Source organism: Triturus cristatus, chromosome 1_2, assembly GCF_964204655.1.
Source record: "Triturus cristatus chromosome 1_2, aTriCri1.1, whole genome shotgun sequence".
NCBI lineage: Eukaryota > Metazoa > Chordata > Amphibia > Caudata > Salamandridae > Triturus > Triturus cristatus.
Genome location: NC_140580.1, coordinates 665,942,818 through 665,964,500, shown reverse-complemented (window position 1 = coordinate 665,964,500; position 21,683 = coordinate 665,942,818). Strand labels below are relative to the sequence as shown.

Below are 21,683 nucleotides of genomic sequence, written 5' to 3'. Positions count from 1 at the left end.
CATATCAATTGTGATTCATGAATGTCTTCAGAAGTCCACTCCTAAGTATATCTCATGTAAACCTATTGCTTGGATCCTAAACGTGTCTGATGAAAAAGGCCAATAAACGCACATCTGTGTTTGTTTAAGAAATCAATCATAATGTGTACACAGCATACACATTTTAATTGTATATGTTAGTATATGTTCGTATATGTTAGTTTGTATCGATCGTGATAATGTTCTAAAGAACAAATTTGTAAAGCAATGCTCCAAGTGAACAAGTGGCCCAAGGAAAATGTTCAGTGAAAGTGATAAGACGGCATACTGCATATAATCATGTTTAATGAATGTGAGAAATTGGGTTGTTGGTTTTGGGGGGTGAAACCTCACTCAAGCAACAGCCACAATCCTTGTCAGGGTGAACCACATAATGTCTTAAATTAACCTGAGTTTAACCCTTTGGTAGCTTGGCACACAAGCAGTCAGCCGTAACTCAGAGGCAATGTGTAAAGAATGTATACAGCACATAATGTAAAGTAAAAACACAACAAAAGAACAAAACAAAACAGTTTCGAAAAATTGATTGTGATTTAATAAATAATTTGAAATGAAAATAACAAAAATGCAATCAGCAGAACTGGAGATATGCAGTTTCAAAGATTTTTGGGGGAAATAGTGCTTAGACTCAAATAGCGCCAATTAAGGTTATCTGGTCACACTGGACCGGGAGAAAGTCACAAGTTTAGACTGACTGCAATGGAATGCAGGCCAAACACCGGACCATGTTTGGGCCACTGAGATAGTACCTTGTGTCTTTGGAATCAAGATGCAAAGTCTTCGTTGGCCTGTGCCATACGTGCTGCACTGAAGAACTGTCGAGCAGAAGCTGCATGCGTCACACTCGGTCAGTGTTGTCAATGCTGCCGATCAGGAGCTGCGAAGCTGGCGTAGAGATATGACGCATTGGTGCAGCGTTGTGGAGACGTGCATCGAGATGCGTTGCGCTGGGTTAGTGCTGGGGAAGCCACTGATCTGGAGCTGCGTAGTGAGGTCAAGCAGCGAGGTGCAGCGTGCTGTTTTGGTTCCAATTAAGCCATCTGTCTGGAGCTGGCGATGAGAGGACTTGCGGCGAGATGCTTCGCGATGCATCAATTCCGATGAAGCCACCAGTCAGGAGCCTGTTGTGTTCCTGTAACTGAAAACAATAGGCCAGTCAACTCTTGGTAGTCCTGGGTTAACGCAGCAAGACAGGCCTCATGAAGCAGGGCAATCCCCAAACATGTTGGCAGTCCTCAGGCAGCAGAGCATTCCTCAGGTAGGTGGGCAATCCTTCTTGCAGAGACTGCAGGTCCGGGAGTATACTGTCGAGTGGGTCTGAGACTCCTATTATTATACCTGGTGCCAGCTTTGAAGTGGGAGAAACTTATAGAATCTCCCACTTAGGGTTGTGGAATTTCCTGTCACCCTGCCCTGGTCCCAGGTTGTCTGGAGCCACAAAAGGCTAGTGTAAAGTTATTTGTGGTGTGCAGAGGCAGCTCTTTGAAATGTAGGTGAGACTGTAAACATCTCTGCCCCTTCCATCCTGTCAGGATGACCTATCCTGCCAACAACTAGTCTCCCTTTTGTGTTACTTTCTGAGAGGAATACACAAAGGCCAACTGCGCCTAGTCATGTGACCCAGGATGCAGGCTGCTGGCACCAAATGGTTAGGACTACAAAATGCCCACTTTTGAAGAGGCATTTTCAGATGTGTGACTTAAAATCCAACGTTACCATTAAAGAGGATTTAAAATTATAATTTCTTAGACATCAAACATGATATTTCTACCTGTTCCCAAACAAATGTTATCACGTAGTATGGTAATTCAATATTATCCTATTGGAAAGGTAAGACTCAGAGTAGGGAAAAATGGATTTGTGAGTTTTCCACAACCATAACATGTAGAACTTTGAAGTATATGTCCAACTTTAAAAATACAATGTACCCTGCCTAATGGGCTGTTTAGGGCCTGTCCTAGATATGACTTATATCAATTAAAAAGGAAGGCTTAGGCTTGGTAAAATGTTTGTTTTGCCTGGTTGAAATAGCAGTTGAAAACTAAAACTGCACACAGACTGTAGTGGCAGGCCTCAGGCATGTTTTAAAAGGGATACTTAAGTGGGTGTCACAATAAGTGATGCAGGTTCACTAGTAGCATTTACTTAACAGGCCTTTGGGTATATCTAGTACCACTTCACTAGTATAATAAGATGATGGAAGGTGAATAGGAGTGGGAGAGGTCTTGTGTAGAGGGTTAAAAATACCTGCTTGGAGGTTGTGGATTTAAAATAAGGGGAGAAAGTGGGAAGCCTAAATTTGAATGTACCTGCCTTCCTATGGGTCTACATGTTTCAAGCCTATCCACAAGGCTTTTCAACAGGAACAAGGAAACTAGCTCCCTGATTCCACCCCTAGGGCAGTGCTGAAATATGCCCCTAGGGAGTCACCTAGGTTAATATGCAGAGGTGCCGCTTTGGTGTTAGTGTGACTACAAGCGTATTCTACCACCGGAGAATCCATGAGGCAAACATTTGGCCTTTTACATGTATTAAGCAGAATGCCAAGTAGGTTATAAGCAACAAAATAGGTGTGATCAATCCACATTTATTATTTTAGCATCCAGAGTGTGTGCTGGAGTCATATTTAAGCACTACCCTCTGGGTGGAATCAGGGAACTCTTCATTTTCATCATCTTATTATACTAGTCAGTACTCCTGCATAATTGGTAGGCCTCAGCACACCCCATTCCACAGCAGAACGGGAGTACCCGCTGATGAAGCAGGCCACCAAGGGGCAACCCTGGTGGGTGAGGGTTATCTAAAAAAATAGGTTTTTTCCATCATCCTGTGAAGGGTTAATCTATGCCAGATTGGACAGGTCTTCTTTTGTTTGTTAGAAATTAACTGACTCAGGCAATTTGTATGCTCAGTGTTTTTGTGAAACTTACTAACAAGCTGTCACTCAGTGCTCGTGGAAGATGTGAATTGAAGGGCATGTAGCAGACCTACAGATGTTCAAAAGAAGGAGGCAGCTGGCAAAGTTCCATAGGAAATAGATGAGCAAAGGACAGTGGCGGCTCCTGCACTAAGGCGCAGGAGCATCATCCCCACTGCTTTTTCGCAGTGAAAGACAGAGAAAATAAAATGATAATAACTCGCAGTATTATCATTTTATTTTCTCCTACTTCCGCCCACACCTTTGCGTGAGGGAGCAGGGGCATGGGAGGAGTTATAGCACCCTTCTAAAGTGTGCAATGACTACTCAGATGGGGCGGCCCAATACAGTCTTGCGCACTTCTCATGTTCTCCATGCAGGCTGCTTTACAGTCTACGTGGAAATCATGCCCAGGCCTCCAGTCAGTGTCTGAGCACTGCAGCGTTGTGATTGGCTCACTGGGAGCCTAGGTGTGCTTCCTGTGGCTGAGCGAGGGAGGACTACAGACGAGAGACGGGCAAGGAAGTGGCGAAATGATAAGTTTTAAATGTTTTATTTCATTTGTTCCCCCCTCCTGAGTCCTCCCCCCTGCTTCACGCATCCCCCCCCTCCCGCCCATGCCCCCGTACCTGCGATCGGTGCCGACCGCACCTGGCAAAAGATTGACAAAATAAAGATGCTTAGCAGTGCACATTACTATGCAGACATGCCAACATTTTAGGATAGGAAAGTGGGAGATTTTGAAATAGAAATAGGGAAAATGTAATTTCCCTTTGACTTCTATTGAACAAAACGCAATTTCAGGCGGGAGATAGTTAAAAGAAAGCCATTTTTGGCTTGAAAAATCGGGAGTCTCCTTTCTGAATCGGGTCTGTTGGCATGTCTGTTACTATGTTTCACCTGAAACAGTATATAAATTAATTATATAGCAAATAACTGTATTACCGGGACATGTGATTGTATTAATACTGAACTCAAAAAGCTTTTACTTGCGCAGTTGTTGCATCTGCATTCCACTTTTCAAGAGTCGTTAACAGAACCTGCCTTGAAAGGACTAAATATGTGTTTTTCCCTTGGCAGAAATTTCATCTCTTATCTATTTCCACTGGCCTTTTTCGAGTTTGTAATTCCACTCTTCATCATGCTGACGGCCTACCAATCAGTGGAGCAGAAGTTCAAGAAAACCGGTCAGCACAAGGTAGGAAAACGAGCCAAAAGTTAACTGTGATCTTGCAACGGTGTCATGAGCATTCGTCTTGTAGGGTAACCTCCCCCCTCGCCCCCCCCCCCCCTCCCCCCGAATTCAAGACTAAGCCCAAATGTTCTCAGAAAAAAGGTAAACATTTCTGAGGAAGCAAGTTCTCGACAAGGGCTGGTGCCAGCTCTGAAATGTGACCATGATGTAATGTACCCACCCGAGCATGCAATTATTGCTAACATTGCTTAAGCACGCCAACATTCATTCTCGTCTTTTACACCCTTGAGGACGTATAAAAGGGGGCAGAGGAGCAACGCTTCCTCAAATGTATACTTTTTTTTTAACCCACAATGCATCTGTGCAAGGTGAAAAAAAGTGAAAATTCAGAGTGTAAAAGTCACACCTCCAGTATTCTATATTAAGATCTGTTAGCCCTGACATTTCGCTCTCTACCACTAATACCTTGTTTTTATACACTGCTCCATTCCACACTTCTGCAGTTTCTGAGCACTATAAAAACAGATGGCCCTATTCGATTTACAGACCCCAGACAGATGCATTGCGAGCTGACAGCGCTGGAAGTTGAACTCGTGATTAGGTTCTATCTCAGCACCGAGGTGCATATTTACTAGAAAATGATGCAGCACGGCCATCTTGTTGCGCCGACCAGGGTTGTTCGGAAAGTGTAGAGATGTGTCGTGTTTACAGCAATATAACACATACCTGTGCTTTCCTCTGCGCTGGCGCCTGTCCGCCAATACAGGCCCCCTTCTGCATGGTGCAAGGGTGCCTTTATTGCAGGGATAATAGTTTATGTGCAGGAAGGGACACCTTTCTGCACAAAAACTATAATTGATAGCCTTTTCCTCCTTCTATGTGTGCTGCAGAATATAGCACACATAGAAAGAGCAAACAAGCATTGGCATAGCCAATAGGTCTTGCCTCTGAGACCTTATAAGTGTTGAGCCATGCAACAGTTGCATAACTAAATACTTATAAGGTCCCAAAAGCAAGACCTATTGGTTATGCCAAGCGGCCGTGCGGCCGCGAAAGTGATCGCGGTCGCGATCAAACATCAAAGCTGCCGTGCGGCCGCGAAAGTGAAAGTAATCGCGGTCAAGCGCGGCGCATGAGCCCGCGCACATGCACTGGAGCTCTAGGCTGGCCTGGTAGCACTTTTTGGAGCCCTCTCAATAAGTCTTGCCAGACCAGCGCATTCGCTGGGTCAGGCGAGACCTACAAAGGAGGAAAAATAAAGGGTTTTCTCCTTGTAGTGCCACGTTAACACCTCCCGTGGGGAGGCGTTAAAATCTGACGCATTCCCAGGTTTACAAACCCTTGTAAATCTGGGAATGCATTAGATTTCATGGGTGTTGGGTGGAAACACCCGCAGCAACAACAATGGAACGCCCCTTTCCCTCAAATTAATGCGTGAAAGGGCCATGAAAAGTCATATTAGGTGGCTCTACGTGGCCTTGTAAATATGGGCCGGCATACTGCGCCTCTGGAGCGTTACAAAAGTGCCGCTCCAGGGGTGTAAAAGTGCCGCAGGGGCATTATAAATATGCCCCAGAGTATTCAACTCACAGAACCAGGCAGATAAAGAGGTAGAGTTCCAAAAAGCATAAAAAACATTTAAATCATATTTTGTGTCCCTCGTAACTACGAGCGATGACGGGTATCACCATAAATTTATCAGAATAACTCTGCACAACATGATTCCATGAAAGTGATTAATGAGGCAGCAAGGTGACAACTTTGCACTACGGACAGGAACAGAAATAAATATGGGTTCTTTAATTTCTACCTCACTCATCATTTTCAAGATGACACATTACAGTGCTTCTCCGTATTACATAAAATCTTTTAAAACTCATGCTTCTTTTAGGAATATCTAAGCGTTGATAGCATGTGAATCAGGCAATACCTCTCAGTCTGCTGTGGTACATGTAGCATCTTCCCCCACCAGGGAGCATGCAAATGAACCCGCCACACACTGAGCTCTACAGCAGAAGTCTTTCTTCCTCCGCATAAGATCCTACACTGCATGCATTGCGTCATAACATTTATAACCACACCTCAACTCCTTCCAGCAGATTATGTAATTCCTGTTTAGAGCACACCCAGAGCCAGAAAGGTCCTAATGCACATAATATCACAACACTACAGTGCAATGCTTATTTATTAACCCCAATTGACACTGTTGTGCTCATCTTTCCACATTTCCACATATCACATCTTGTCTAAATCCCTTTGTGGGGAAAAGCCCATTCCAAAAAGGTTTTACATATCCAAAATCAAATTACCTACCACTAAAAGAGTTTCAAAAACATGTTCGAAATGCTTATGTTTTACCATCATTTTGAATTTTTGGATGACTGGTGGTGGTGGTCTGCACCTTTCGCTTTAGGTCGAGCCTGGGCAGCACATGCGCTACTCTGCGAGGCATGTTGTATTCAGGTATGGCCTTGAAGCTCTGCCCACTCCACACCCATATTTTTCATTGGCTTGTGTTATTGTCCATTGTAAACTGTGACTTTTCATTGGTCAATAGCTTAGTAGTCCTTCCTTAGTAACGCCTTGTCTCATTTTGTAACCTCCCATGAGGACACCCCCTGTTAGTGTGTTGTTACTCTGTAGGCTTTAATTACAGACTCCGAGCACTATTTTCTCAAATAGCTTTTTCCTGCCTGCTGGCAGGACACACTCTTTCCTAACCCTTTCAAAAAATCTTTATAGTAAGGGCGCCAAACGCATTTGCAATACAATAGGTCTCACATTTTTGAGAGTTTAAGCTATTTGCATTGTAAATGACATTGCCTTTTTTTATCTGTTTTGAAAACAACACATAAATAAAAGGCATTATCATTTACAATACCAATAGCCCAAACTCTCGTAAATGCGAGACCTATTGCACTGAATGATAAGACAGCACTTAACCTACGACGAATATTTGTATTTTATATTGCTAAAAGGTTTTCTAGTTGATCAGTTAATATGTGACTGGTCCACTGTCTAGATACCACACATGACTGCAGACTCACAATTCCATGCATATGCTGCATCAGTGAAGGACCAGATGTGTCTCATGTGAGCTGGCTGCCAACTATCACGGTGCTGCTGTGTGATAAAAGGTTTGGTGCCTCATAATGCGGCCACTTGGTGAAGTGGCACACCAATGGTGAGCTTTAAACCCCTTAACAGAAGGGGTTTCCAGCTCAGGTGAAAGCTCTACACAGGTAGCTTCAATTAAAATCTCCCCAGGACATGAGACTAAACATAAGATGAATTCCTTATTCCTATAAGGGAGGGCTAGCTGTGGCTGTTCAGGGAGAGCAGGGGGCCTGAAGCTTAACTCGCCAGTGACCTGACCGCCCCCTAACCGAGGTCACACCCCTTCTTCCTGTAGACAGACATGGTGAAAACTACGGGTGACAAGCCTGTGTTAGAATAGGTGCTGTGAACGATGGCAGCAGAGTTGCAGTGTACCCTTCACAGATTCTGATGACAGTTACAGCCAGAGTTTTAAGAGGGACAGGTCCTAGAAAGAGATTCTAGGAAGCAGGTGCTGAGAAGCAAGGCCGGCGCTAGGCATGGGCAGTATGGGCAGCTGCTCAGTGCCTCACTCTCAGCCCACCAGCATGGGGCCCGCACCAGTGCAACACACCACCAAACCTCTTGTGCCCCTACCGATCCCATTGAAGAAAGGTGTCTGTTTGCAATTAAGTTTACAGGAGGAGGCCCACTTCTTGGACATCACAGAGATGGTGTGGGGAGGAGGACACTTCATCTTGTGCCAGTTGCAAGAAGGCCTAATTGCAGGTGTATCCTACAATTAGGCCTCCTGCCTGGTTGCCCATTCAGACACTGTGGGATGCCCATTGTCAGCACTTAACAGTCTGCACAGTTTTAACTCTCAGCCCACAAGCTATTCTTCTTACACCTTTAGCCCAATATGAGCTGTGAAAGAGATGCTTGTAGGTGGCAGAGAGGGGAGCTGTAACCCAGGAGGAGTCTGCACAAAGCAGCTTCTGAAGCCCTGAAGGTGTCATTTATGTAAATTAGAGGGGCCTCACACATTCCACTTCTCCCAGGGCCCCAAAAATCCCAGAATCGGCCCTGCTAAGAAGGGTCCCTTTTGGGCTCTCCATATTTTCCCTCACCCTCAGTATGAAAAAAAACCTTAACTCTGCAGCAGTACACCCTTTCAATGCCTTTGATGTAATTTCAATGAGACTTGTTATAGTTCTTTTACAGTCTCATAATTTCATAAAAGAAGCAGTTTCAATATTCTATACAACGAGGCCATAGTTGTTTCTTGGGCAAAGCCAATAGCCCTAGCTTGTTGTAGCTGTAATGTTACTTGTTATATTATATGTCTGGATGCAATGAAAGAAGCAGCAAATTAACAGTTGGATGGCACACTATGCTAATCACAGATTTTTAGCCTACATTTTTTAAGCCACACCCTAATGATATTGACCACACCCCTTTGAAAGACCTCACAGTTGTTTCACCCCACTTAAAGCCCTGGCTACAGCAATTATTACACTCTAATTCGAAATGAACAATTGATGTTCAAACTTAGAAGCGGGTTGTCATTTCCCTCTTCTGGGGCTTGACAAAAATGATACAGCCAATGCTGATGAAGCAAGTTAGTAGAGAGTGGGCATAATTCACAAACATTTTATTGATCTCCGTTCATTGTAGGTGAGCAAAATAAGCAACTGCAGGATTATTTATAAATGACCTGAACTTTATTCCTGAAGATCGAACTTCTGAAAGCCAAAAAATCATTAGTGTTCCCTTCTCCTTGGTGACATTATATCATTTGACTAAGGCCGCCATTTAAAAGTAGGTGGGAAATAAATTACAACTCAGTGGAGTGTGGTATTATGAGGTGAGATAACTATCACATTAATTACCTGGCAGCTTGTAATGAAGGCCTTAGTCAACGTGAATAATCCAGAATTTTCCAGGAGTGCTGCCTGTCTTCCAAAATAGACAATCAGACTTACCTGTGTTATTTCCTTTGCAGTTCAACACCGGTCTGCCAGTGAAGACGCTGGTCATGTGCTGGGGACCTTACTCGCTGCTGTGCTTTTATGCAACCATTGAAAACGCCACCACTATTTCACCAAAAATCAGGATGGTATGTATGGAAAAGACCTAGGCTGCTGTAAACATGTTTCGGGTGGCACAGGAGTGATGGTGCGCTTCCTTTTGATTTTCCATGGAATTTAGTAATTTTCTTTTTCAAACAATTACACTGGGGTGCCCAATGCTTAGTTTGTAAAGAAATAAGTGCAGGAGCCCAAACATTTCCTTAGCAACCTGAAGTTAGAGCTGCCGAATACCAGGGGCTGTATTATAGAAGTGGCCCGGGGCGTAATGGGTGTTTTTGCGCTCCTTACACACTCCCGGGGCACTTTGGTATTACAGGAGAGGCCACAGACACTTATGCATCCCCTTCTGTAATACTGAAAGTGCTGGTGCACAAATGAGGGCATCCCCTCATTTGTGTAGGGGTGTGGCCCCATGCAAATGAGGGAATCGTTTTGCCTCTGCACCCGTGTCGTATTACAGACATTGGTGCAGAGGCAAAGAAGCTCGCAGGATGCACACTGACAGCATGCCACCTAAAAGGTGGTGCACTGTCAGTGCGCCCCTGTATTGCTTCGCACTCCCAAATAATAGAAGTACTGCACTCCCACATGGAGGCACACACAGGGTGCTCAAGAAAACACCTGGAAAGGGGTTTCACTCTCTTAAAATGAGGCACATCAAAAGACAGTTTTCAGAATAAAGTGTGGGGTTTTATTTGTGAAACACTGTCTAACAGAAAGGCTTTCCTAGATGTCAAATGAAACACTATGCAAATGTATACCACGCACTTACAAATAAGCAAATGTTAAATGCATGGAATAAAACAATACAAGCAGATAATAATGATAATAATAATAATATTGGATGCCCACTGCACGAAATAAACACTGTTAAATGCAAATACTCAGACACAAAGAATAATCCCTGCCAAAGGAAAGCATGAAAGATATATGCACAGAATACATCAGATGATTATAACCATTGGAGACTTGAATGTGCACAAAGACACACTTACACATCACAATGCCAATAATCAGAGAAAATACATCACTGGCTGCAATAAATTCATTTTAGCCCACTCCAGACTGGGGGATTCACAGCCGGGGTCAATGGACTCAGCAAGCCAGGAACTGCTACACTGAATTAGAATCGTCCATCCTTCATTCAAGTCCAAAAACCTACTTTCCAAGTCAACAAACCCCAGTTTTATAATCTCAATGCACTAGAAGTTTCTGAGAAAACCCCCTCTGCGCCAAGGAAGCTTACTGGAGTTGGCTGATCTCCCACAAGCATTCCAAAGGTAAAGGAGTTCTCACATATTCTTCTGCGCTCCCACATGTTCCAGCCCCTTATCTTAGTGAAGCTTACGAAAGTAGAAAACATCTCTAAAAGTACCAAAAAACTATCTTGAATGTGGATAGCCTAAACAACGTGAGTGATCTGGGGGCCTGCTTGTGTGTGTAAAGCTCAAACTCGACGAAGTCAGAATTCAAGATGGCATGAGGGCATGTCAAAGCCAATAGTAAAAACTTCATAAAACTTCCCAATGTACAACATAATGCATATTTATGCACCACTGCCTATAGCATCAAACACTTCATTTTCCAATGTACAACATAATGCAGATCTGTGCACCACTGCATGTAACACTAAACTCCGAGACAGAGAAGTACATTGCACACCTTTCTCTCTGTCATGCTTTCAAACGCACATCCCACACGTTTAGTTCCTGGCAAAGCTGTAAAAAACAAACACTCACAATCCGAAGCATTAAGGAGACAAGAAATGCAAGCACAAGGCAGAGTGCACATGCAGAAAAAAATGATGTTGTACATTCAAGCTAGAATAAATAAAAACACCTAAAATCAAATAAAACAATGGTAGTCAAAGGTCATCACATGGTCCCAATATATGGGAGTTCCTCTGGCACTACAGCCCCCTGATTGCATCCCTCTGGAGGAGGATAGGGTTCCCATGGACCGCCCAGACATTCCCTTGCAGGCGGGTGTAGTCACTCACTGCACCTGCCTGCAAGGGGATCTCTAAACCCATTTAAAAGTGTGCAGGTGGGTACCGCCTGCACTGTGAAAACACAGAGAGGCTTCAAAGTAGCCGCTTAGTTTTTCACATGAATGGGCTGCCCCAGAGCAGCGCGAGTTTGCGGATTAGCGCATTAACCCTAATACGGTGCATATCCCTTGACAGCACCTGGTGCACCTTTTAAAAGGCGCGCACAGTGCAATCAAGGAAAATGCACCGCATGTATCATATGGCCCCAGGAATGCCATACATCAAGGCTGCCACATCTTGATTCCACCTGATGCTTGTTTCTTCCGCTACAACCTACAAGACCTCTTTCTTGAGCTCACTCTTGCAGATTCCTTTTCATCTTTGCTTTCTCTGTTTCTCACTGTTATACTTTCACATCCTTCTTCTTCAAATGTACCCTGCAGCAGTCAGAGCCCCATCCGAATCAACTCACACATAGAGTTCATGGAGATGTAGTTCCTTATCAAGGGCCCCACACTTGTATGCTGCAACTATGGACCAATAAGTGTCCCAAAACACTTCCATGAACATCCGAGAGGTTGTGACATTTGCATGCACGCATTAGGTAGCTGTAAACTGGCTTTAACAAGAGAGAGAGAGAGAGAGAGAGACAGACAGAGAGAGAGAGAGCACTTGTTTAAGCAGAGCTTTTGTTTGAAATTCTCAAAGCTAAAAAGTGAAAGTGCCTCTGTGAGAAGATCCACAAAAAGTCTCCACAAGAATGTATATATGTATATACATAAGATTGAATAGCAAATAGTACTTTAGTGTGGTACCCCAAGAGGAGGATGCAAGCTAGTCAGGAAAAAATTGTTTTAGTGCCTTGGTATAATTGACTCGTTATTTCTCATTTTTCTGTGATAACACCACAGTCAGTGAATACCAATACATTGTGTGAGGTATTTACTGGTTGTGGTATGACTGCTTTTTGAATTCCACACCTTGGAACTGGTTTCAAAGCAGTAATAGAGCACGTTTGCCCTTCTCTGAGCTGCAAACAATTAGAATGATGCCCTTTTCCACCACACGACTACCACCACGTTCTACCAGGTAGAATTTGTGCACGGTGGAAAATCCTTTGAGTGCTATAATTACCTGGAACCTTGGTTAGTGGCCGAACTGGAATTCCTACAAGTGTTAAAATTAGGACTTTAACGTCTTTTAAAATCTAGCTACGTCATCTTCCGTGCTGAGTGTCTCAGGAACACTTTTATATCGAGTGGGCATTTCCACAGTGCATCTTTCGAGTAACAATCCCTTTATTCTTCCAGGGGTAGGCAGGTTAGCAGCCTTGGATCAGAGAATGCAAGATGGCGCCTATTTGTTGTATGAATGTGTTTTTTGATTGAAGGAGATTTTTTTCTAATGGTTCTTTGAATAACGGAGAGTATTTTTAAATCGGATTTAGGGAGCAATAGTCAAATCTGAAGAAGCATTTTAAAAGCTGATTAGATACTGTTATGTGATTCAAAATGGAAGCATTATTTTAGACCAATTGAGTTTTTTATGCCCAAGAGCACACCTATGTACTAGTCAGTATGGGCTTGATTCTGAGTGGGGTACTCAACTTCAATCCCCGTGCAAATCCCTGTTTGCGAAGAGATTGGATTTCCATGATGTTCAGTGACTACTTCACCCCCACAATTTTTCCCCGGTAATCCGCCACATACATGAAGAAAGAGGTGTGCTAGTCACTGTGTCCTGCATTTTAGGTCACTTTTTTCAAGTGACAACTCATGATTCCTGCAGTGTGGGTATATACAAGGTGCCATAAATACTTCTCATCCTAATTATGGATTGAATAACCTTGATATTATTAGAGCTTCAAGAAGGATGCTGTGCAGATGAACATGGACAGTGTTTCTGTTCTCACTTGGTTTTCTTTATGTAGCTATTCTGTTATTTGGTTTTACATGTTTACTATCAGACAAATGTTCTACCTACAAATACATGTGCAGAGCACAAAAAACATCGAGCATGCAGACACAAACATTCACACTGTGGCGGCTCGCTGTGGGAGGGCTGCAGGGCTGTGAGGCGGGGGAGGGGCAGGATGGCGGGTAGTGGAGTCCGACATACGACGGACAGGAGTAAGGTAATTAAATAAATAAAACAATTTACCTTGCGCTCGCTGCATCACCAACTCGGCGATGCAGTGTGTGTAAGGTAAATTACTTTATTTATTCAATTACTTCCCTTACTCCTGTCCGGTGTATGGCGGACTCCACTACACACTACTTCGTTCCTGATTCATTGTTAAACTTGTCATATGCTCTGACCACGAGATTCGCTGCCCTTCATATTACCTGGCAGCAGGTGCTGAAACTGAGAAATATATACATTTCTGGGAATAGAGAAAGGCATTGACTTGACTATGTAGAGGAACTGTGGAGCAGATTGTTAGGGCTTTGTGCTGGTGCAAAGTCTCAAAAAGTGATGCAAACTCATGACAAATTATGTACTTTCCCGCACATTTTTTTTAGCTCTGGAAACTTGACTACTTTGCATCAGTAGGGCGTTCCACAGGTGGTACATGGGTATTACCATGCCGAGATCCATGGTTTTCGATGCAAAGACCTTTTTAGAAACATTTATAGACAGGACTTTGAGCCCAAAATATTTGCCTCTCTGAGGCAGATGCAAAGTAGGATTAAAGGGATTGTTTCTACAGACTTTTCAAACTTTGCATGCGTGCTGCACCATACATCACACATACAAAGAGGAAACTGTTTTAATGTCTGTATGAGCTAGAATTGTGTACTGGAAGGTTATCCTTCCAGTACACACCCTTTGATAGACAGCACGAACAACTTTGCACTTTTGTGCAAAGGTGTGTGCATGGCGCTAGGCAGTCAGAAATTGCGCTGGGAAGAGAACAGCAGTGCAATATCTTACTAGATATGGCCCTGCACTACTCTCTTCTGCCAGCACAGCACAGTACAGCAACTATGGTTACTGTGCAACATTCGACTACTTTAAATAAATCATCTCAAATGTGTCAGGGAGATCCAGGTTATGGGTGGGGGTGACCTGAGAGTGATGTAGTTGAGGTTTCTCACCCTGCCTGTCATTGGGTCTTAAAAGTGTCCAGTCCCTAAATTTTACAAAGTGATGGTCATACTTTGCTAATTATAATTTGCTGGCGCACAAGCAGGCTGCCTAGCACACCTCACACATCCTTGCACAATAGTGCAGGGGCGTGTACGTGATGTCTAGCATAGATTTTGTACTGAAAGACTACCCTTCCAGTACAAAATGGAATGCCTATACAAACTTTTAAACTTTTCACACATTGAATGTGTGCTATATAGTGTGTAGTAAAAGGTTAAGATAAATTAAAAGATTTCACCTACTTAGCACCTGCCTCAATGAGACATTATTTTTAGGCGTAAAGCCCTATCTAACAACTTTAGTAGTTAGGGCTTTGTGTCAAAACGTATGGGTAGTAGTGTTGGAACATCCATGTACCACCCATGGGATCTCACATTTGAAACAATGTAGTGCAAGGCACCATAACGTTCTATTTACGTTACTGTTAGGGATACTTGCAGTAAATACTTTTGCAAAACGTTGCACCCTTCGGGGCAGATTTACAAGCCCCGTACGCCACATTTGTGCCACCGTTGCGTCACTTTTGTGACGCAGCGGCAGAGCAAAGCCAGCGCCATGCTGCAGGGTATTTACAACGTGACGCATCTAAGGAGATGCGTCATGTTGTAAAGCCCTGCTCCACATGTGGGCGTTCCGGCGCGGGGGGGGGGGGGCGTTCCAACGCAGAAACGCCTCCTAAAAGTGGCTGAGTGAAATCTACAGGATTTCACTCAGTCTCTTTTACGGCCATGCTGCGTCAAAACCCTGTGCCTGCTTGAAGCAGGCGTAAGGATTGACGCCGCATGTTATGCATAGGGGCACCCCGAGCCTTGCTGGAACTGCGTCGCGCTTGCGATGCGACTCCAGCAATGCGTCACCTTTACGGCAGCAGATGCGTCACGCATCTGTCTATTCTTGCCCCATGGTGCGCCGCATTGTAAATGCGGCGCATCCATGGTGGCGCAAGAGGTGTTTGCCGTGAAACAAAATTACTGGCGCATCCTTGCTGATATGCAGGGATGCTCCAGTTATTGTAAATCTGCCCCCTGTATCTCTTTGTGTGACTTTGCACCAGTGCAAATTCTTGATAAATCTGCCCAATAGAGCTGACTCCGTTTTCTGTCGGGGCTACCAAAGACTCATATATTGTATAAACAACAAAAATACAGAAATACATCTTGGAAAAGCAAATATTCCTAGAAAATAGGGATTAATGTGACTCGCACCTTTGAGTAAAACATGTGCCATGTAGCAGGAACTGCATTATTAACAGGGGTGACCTTAATGGGTCTTAAATAAATTGTCAAGCTACAGATTGAAGTTTTTGTGAAAATATAGACCAGTAGAGATCGGTTTCAATGTAAGTATTTAATAATTGCCCTTGTTGAGAATTGGCAGAACCTGACCCACTTAAATTACTGCCACCAACTACGTAAATGAGATCAATTTTAATTCAGTGAATGTGGTGTATCTCACATGGATATCCTTAATATAAGTCATGGATTCGCAGTGGCGGCCAGCACGGATCGGAGGTAGGGGAGCGTGGGCAAGGGCGGGAAGGGGGAGGAGGCGGGTACGCGGGTAATATTTGATTTATAGAGGCATCTATGGCCAAATACTGGCACTAGCACACTGGAGGTAATGCTTGGCATAATAGACACCCATGGTAAAATACTGGTACTGGCATACAAGAGAGAATCATTGACACATGGGGCACCAGTGGAAAATGGTTACATACTTGAATTATTGGCATGAGGGCACCCATGAAAAATTGGTTCCACTAGCACATTGGAGGCAATTCTTAGCTGTAAGGAGAACAACCATGGCATATGGGAGGGAGGCAATCATGACAAAAGATGGTGTATGAATGTCATTAATAGCAAAAATCTGCCACTGGGGCTTGTATATAATTTTTGGCACTAAGGGGCACCGATGGCACATGGAGGCTCCCATGACAAAATGCAGGCCCAAGCACAATGGAGGAATCTATTGACATATGGTGGCACCCATAGCTCATTTTGAAAAGATGGGGTCAACTCCTGGGAAGCATTACGTTTCCTTGGCTAGGGTACATCATAAAAAAATGGAATATTTAATGAGTCCCCTGTCAGAAAATGTGGAGATTTAGCAAATTAGTGTGCCTTAAAATGCACTATTTAACCCCATAAAAATAATTCTCTGTGGGAGGCCCTTCAAAAAGTACAGCTTTATCATTCTTCTTACTGACAACAATTAAGCTACAATCCAGGTCAAGTATTACTCAACATCACTTTCAAAGACCATGTCAGCCCCCAAATGTAGGTGGTATTTAAAATGAGCATGTGTCTGTGCTGTGTTGGTATGTTAATGAAGCATTTATTATTGAACCATAGCAATATTCAATTATTGTGATGTCATCAAGGTTAAGATCATGTGACATGACTTTCTCGCAAGATACAGTATCACAGGTCAAATGATGTCACTCCAGTGATGTCATTAATGTCAAACGGTGTGTGATGTAATTTCTGCTCCTACTGCCATTTTGGTGAATCGGCATCCATGTTTTCTATCCTCATACTTCAGTAGGAGTATCATTACAAGATACTTTTGTACATGTAGTAAAAGATACTGCATGTGACAGTACACGGCTCCTCTAGATGAACATTGCATAGATACTCAGATTGTATCCTCTTGTGAAAAGACAATCCTCCATGTTGAAGTTTGCTTGCTCCATTTTGCCTGCCTAATGCTGTGTTTCCTTTTTCCAGCTTCCGGCCATTTTGGCCAAGACTGCACCGGCCATTAATGCCTTCGTTTATGGCCTGGGAAATGAAAATTACAGAGGCGGAATATGGCAATTCCTCACTGGGCAGAAAATAGAGAAAGCAGAGGTTGACAACAAAACAAAGTAACCGGACGCATTTTGAAGCAGACGCTTACTCTGTGGAAGAAGAAGGACGACCCGCACAAGGGCCAGTGTCAGGTCCAAACTGAGAGGTTCTACAGTGTCTACAACCAAGGACCTACCAAGTGGCAGCTTCTCACCGTGTCTGTCAGCCATCTTTTGGCCAACATTAATCACTTTTCTGCTACTCATACAACAACCTGGCCTTCCTGACTGTTGATGTCCGCTGGTGCAGTGTCGGGTGTCCATCCGGTATATTTTGTGATACAATAACAAGGTGTGTTGTTTATACAAATGTTTTTCATTTGCTAATAGATGCACATAGGCTATTGTCGTTTTAAATTAAAGGTGTTTGAAATATACGATGGAAATGTGTCGTTTGATTGAACGTACCTTCAAATGGCGACACAACGCTCGTGGTAGGTGTTTGATACTGTTAAATCAATATGTTTCGGAGTAGCGTGCTACTCGCCGAAAATCGCTTTGACGCCTCGCCAGGGGTAGTAAGCGCTATATAAATGCAATTACAATACAAGACAATACAATGTTATTTCTTTCTGAAAAAGAACTACCAACGTGGTGGCTGACAGCAAAGATGGCCAGTGGGCTCATTACAAAACTGGAATCAATTGATTTTGCCTGCCACATTTTCTTCATAATTATGGATTTGCCTTCCTTGCCTCTTAATCCGCCATCTGCAGTTTAAGTTTAAGATTCCAATAATAACTAATTATTTCAAGCAACTAAAAAAGTGCATCGAGTCAATACCGGACTATTTGCAAAAGTTAAGCAGTCAACTTTCTGCTGATGATTGATATATTCTACCGTTAAACTATTTCTTAAATAGGTGAAACATTTGCATAAACAGTATTAGCATATTGCAATGACAAAATAGTAAATTAACACTACCACAGATTGTTTCCACATTATGCTGAATAAATTGCCCTTTTGTGCATAATTTAACCAACCCTGCCACATAATTTGATCTTCCACTGCCACATAACTCAACTGGCACTGTCTCTTAGAGATGGTGGTTGGTGGGCCAACCTTGATGACTGCAATCGCGGCACTAGAGGTGATAGTAATCTGGTAAACATTGATAGCGACTATAGGGCCACCAACAATGGTGATTAGAGCATCAATGTTGATGAACATGTGTGAGCTATGAAAAGTTGGTTTGCGAGCTAACTTTTATGGACTTTTACAAGCTACTTGTGATGGTGGTGAATAGGGCAAAGTGATAGAAGACAGGCATCAGAGATTCTGTTTTTGCTTTACCTGCGTTGCAGACCTGTCCAGTTCAACACAGTTTGCCTGACTTAAAGTTTGTTGGTAACTGATCAAAACCCCTACAATTTCTACTGCAAAAGCTGGAAACAGATTCTAACTCCCTGACTTCATTCCCTAAACCACGTGGACAGTATTGGAAACAATTTAGCCAGTGGATTTTACTCCGGACTAGGGCTTTCCTCTCGAAATTGAAGCATTTTCAGATGCAGCTGCTCCTAATTAGTATATACAGTGCTTTAAATGTAGAAGTGCAGATACTCAGTCTTTATAGTACCTATTTGCTTCTGAGAAGTGCTGGTACTCTACCATGAAATGTATTACGCCAGTGCTGAGAAATGCAAGTACCTTCCCTTTCATAGTACAGAAAAGCAGGTACGCAGTACCGGACAGTACCTGCCCATTTTAAGCACTGCCAGTATATCTTCATTTATAGTCAGTGAGACAGCAGCTGGCACAGGGGAGGCACCACCCCCAGGGGTCAGCAGTAACTGACCTTCCCATCTAATGTTTCCCGCATGTTCTGTGGGGAGTTTTTCGAAGAAGCACTTCAGCCAACATGGTAGGAGCGCTTTTGTCAAAATAAGATTGACAAACGGTCGTCATGGTGACATGGTGGACTAATGCCACTTCTTTTATTTTTCAAAGACACACCAAACAAAAGGGAATGACTCAAGGCTTTCGGAACTGCCATTGTGTCATGGAGATGCCAGGCATGAAAAAAGCTGGGAGTGATCACGTCAGAGGGACACCCATTTTAGGGCCTCCCCCCCACGCCATTCTCACTAGGGAGGGGAGAGCGACCATAGCTGTTTCCATGGTAGAGCTGGTTGAGGCAGCACCGTGAGAAGCTCGCGAGGTGGCCCTGCCTCTAAATAAGGAAGTAAATAAACAACAAGCGATCTCAACAGGTCTCATTCAGAGGCAATTATACATGCATGTCAATAACATTGCAAGCAAAGAAGGTAGACTCTCAAACAACAAAAGTTTTTTAGCAAAAAGCAATCATGTATTAAATACGATTTGTACAAAAGGAAGAGGTTTAAGGGTATAAACCAATCTTCAAAGAAGAAAGTTACAGTTATATCAGCACTGTAGGCAGAATCAATTCGCATAAAACAATCCGAAAATTGTACTTGGTGCTGGGAAGTGTACGTGACACATAAAGACAGCGACACAAGTGACAAAGTGAAGTCAGCAAGGTGAAGTGAAAGTGAATATATACAATATAATACAGTCGGCGGTTCTAATCTCAATTATAACAATGAAATTGAATTTTATCCATTTCATAGAACCATATAACAAGGTCGTGCCATCAATTAGGCTGACAGGTCGACGGCGTTTCGATCACCACGATTTGGGATCATCATCAGGACCAGATTGTGAAATTCAGACAATGCTGTATATAAAGGAAAGGAACGGGAGGGGAGAGATTAAGAGCCAGAAAGGGAAACAATATTTCGACAGAAGTAGCCTGAAACAATTGAGCCAAAGTGAGCAAGAGAAAGAGGAGGCTAATTAATAAACGAGTGGAGGCTAGTAGTAAAGGAGTGAAAAAATGGATTAAAACATGAATAAAAACAGACCAAAAGAGCATCAAGCCCCGGTGTCAGAAGGACCGTTAATGGTGTACGTTAGCAAGGAATGGCCAGGAAATGTACAAGGTAGGTATTCACCTGAGTGATTTAAACAATCTGAATGAACGCGTGAAAGCATACATCCAGGGATGACTTCAAGCGGGCTGGAATTCTGTAAGAATAAAGGGGGTGGTGAGACGGGATGTACAAAGTGTGAAGGGAAGGAAGGGAGCCATCACTAAAATATACCTGAATTGAGGCGTATTCCAGATGCGAATAAAGCGCAGGGCTTGGGGACTTCCAATATGAAAAAACTCAACTAGGTTTATGGGTTTATGCTCCTGTAGTTTTTTTCTAAATAAGGAACGCAGGCATCCTCTGATTTTTGACAGATTCCTCATTACAGATCTTAATATTATCTCCATAATAATACTCATTTTTAGGGAAATGAAAGGGTGGAAGACGGAATGTGCCCACGTGGATTTGAAATGGCCCTATTTCTTCTTCTGGCACATCCATCTTAAGCTGACATTTAAGTAGTAGTTTGCCTTAACTACAAACTTAGCACTAAACGTTACACAAATGTGAGAAACCCAAATACATTACTGGTCGACCAGAGGATACCATTCCATCTGGTAACTTGTAGTGCTTAATTTGAGCTGGTGGTTGCAGGTGGTTCCCACCTGCCTCATGTTTGGGGATTTGCACTTCTCTTTGCTCATGAGATTTTAACCAAAAGCAAGAAAGAGAAACACACAAAAAGGAGAAGCGCAGGAAGATGAAGGGAAAGACAGAAAAACAGAGACAAAGGACGAAATTAGGGACTTGCAGCAGTGAGATAAAGGGGAAGAGGGTGTCTGGTGTCAGGTTAGAAAAGCATGAGGTGGAATCAAGAGCATGTAGCCTTGGTATTAGGCACCCCTGACTTCGATAGTACCAGCCACGGGCTTCTGAGCAAAACTTCAGACTCCAGCACTTATTTTTGTGCAAATTAAGTCCTGAATGATTCCTTGGAAACTGGTGTTCTGAAGTGGTCTTTTACACCGCTGAGCACTATGCATACAATAGAAATACATTAAAGCAAAGAAACAAGTTGATAAACTCCAAAATCCAATGAAAAGCAAGCTTGGCTTAGTGACGTTTTCAGCTGATTCTGAAAAGCTCAGAGGATCCTCTGGAAGCCTGGTCGCAGCATGTGAGGTGGAACTGTGGCTGTAGAAATACAAAAGGTCTGACATGAGCAGTGTGTACTCTAAGACGGGCATCCATTTTAAGTCCAGAAGGGTTGCAGTCATATCAGATTTTCATGATGTCTATGTGAGAGAAATGTACATACATTAAGGTTGATGTTATCTCTGCTAGTAAGGTTTGTGAGCAAAAGTTTCGGAGAAAGGCTACATCATTCACAATGTATCTTCAATGCACTCCTTCTCATTGTAACGTTAACGGCGGTAGGGGCGTAGTCCATTTTCTTTTGTTTCAAACATGTCATGCACTCCATGTTGAATTAGGGTTCATCCAGCTGGTTTTAATAAC

General features: G+C 43.2%; 1 protein-coding gene across 1 annotated transcript in view; it reads left to right on the top strand.

The window, feature by feature from the left end:
• The window catches only part of RGR (retinal G protein coupled receptor), a 146,109-nt gene extending 128,464 nt beyond the window's left edge, over positions 1–17,645 (top strand). Inside the window, exons 5-7 of the mRNA XM_085615103.1 lie at positions 4,037–4,154; positions 9,193–9,306; positions 17,147–17,645. Of these exons, the coding sequence (XP_085471229.1) occupies positions 4,037–4,154; positions 9,193–9,306; positions 17,147–17,290 (376 nt within the window). The 3' untranslated portion in view covers positions 17,291–17,645. The remainder of the gene's footprint in view (positions 1–4,036; positions 4,155–9,192; positions 9,307–17,146) is intronic.
• Positions 17,646–21,683: the final 4,038 nt, after the last annotated feature.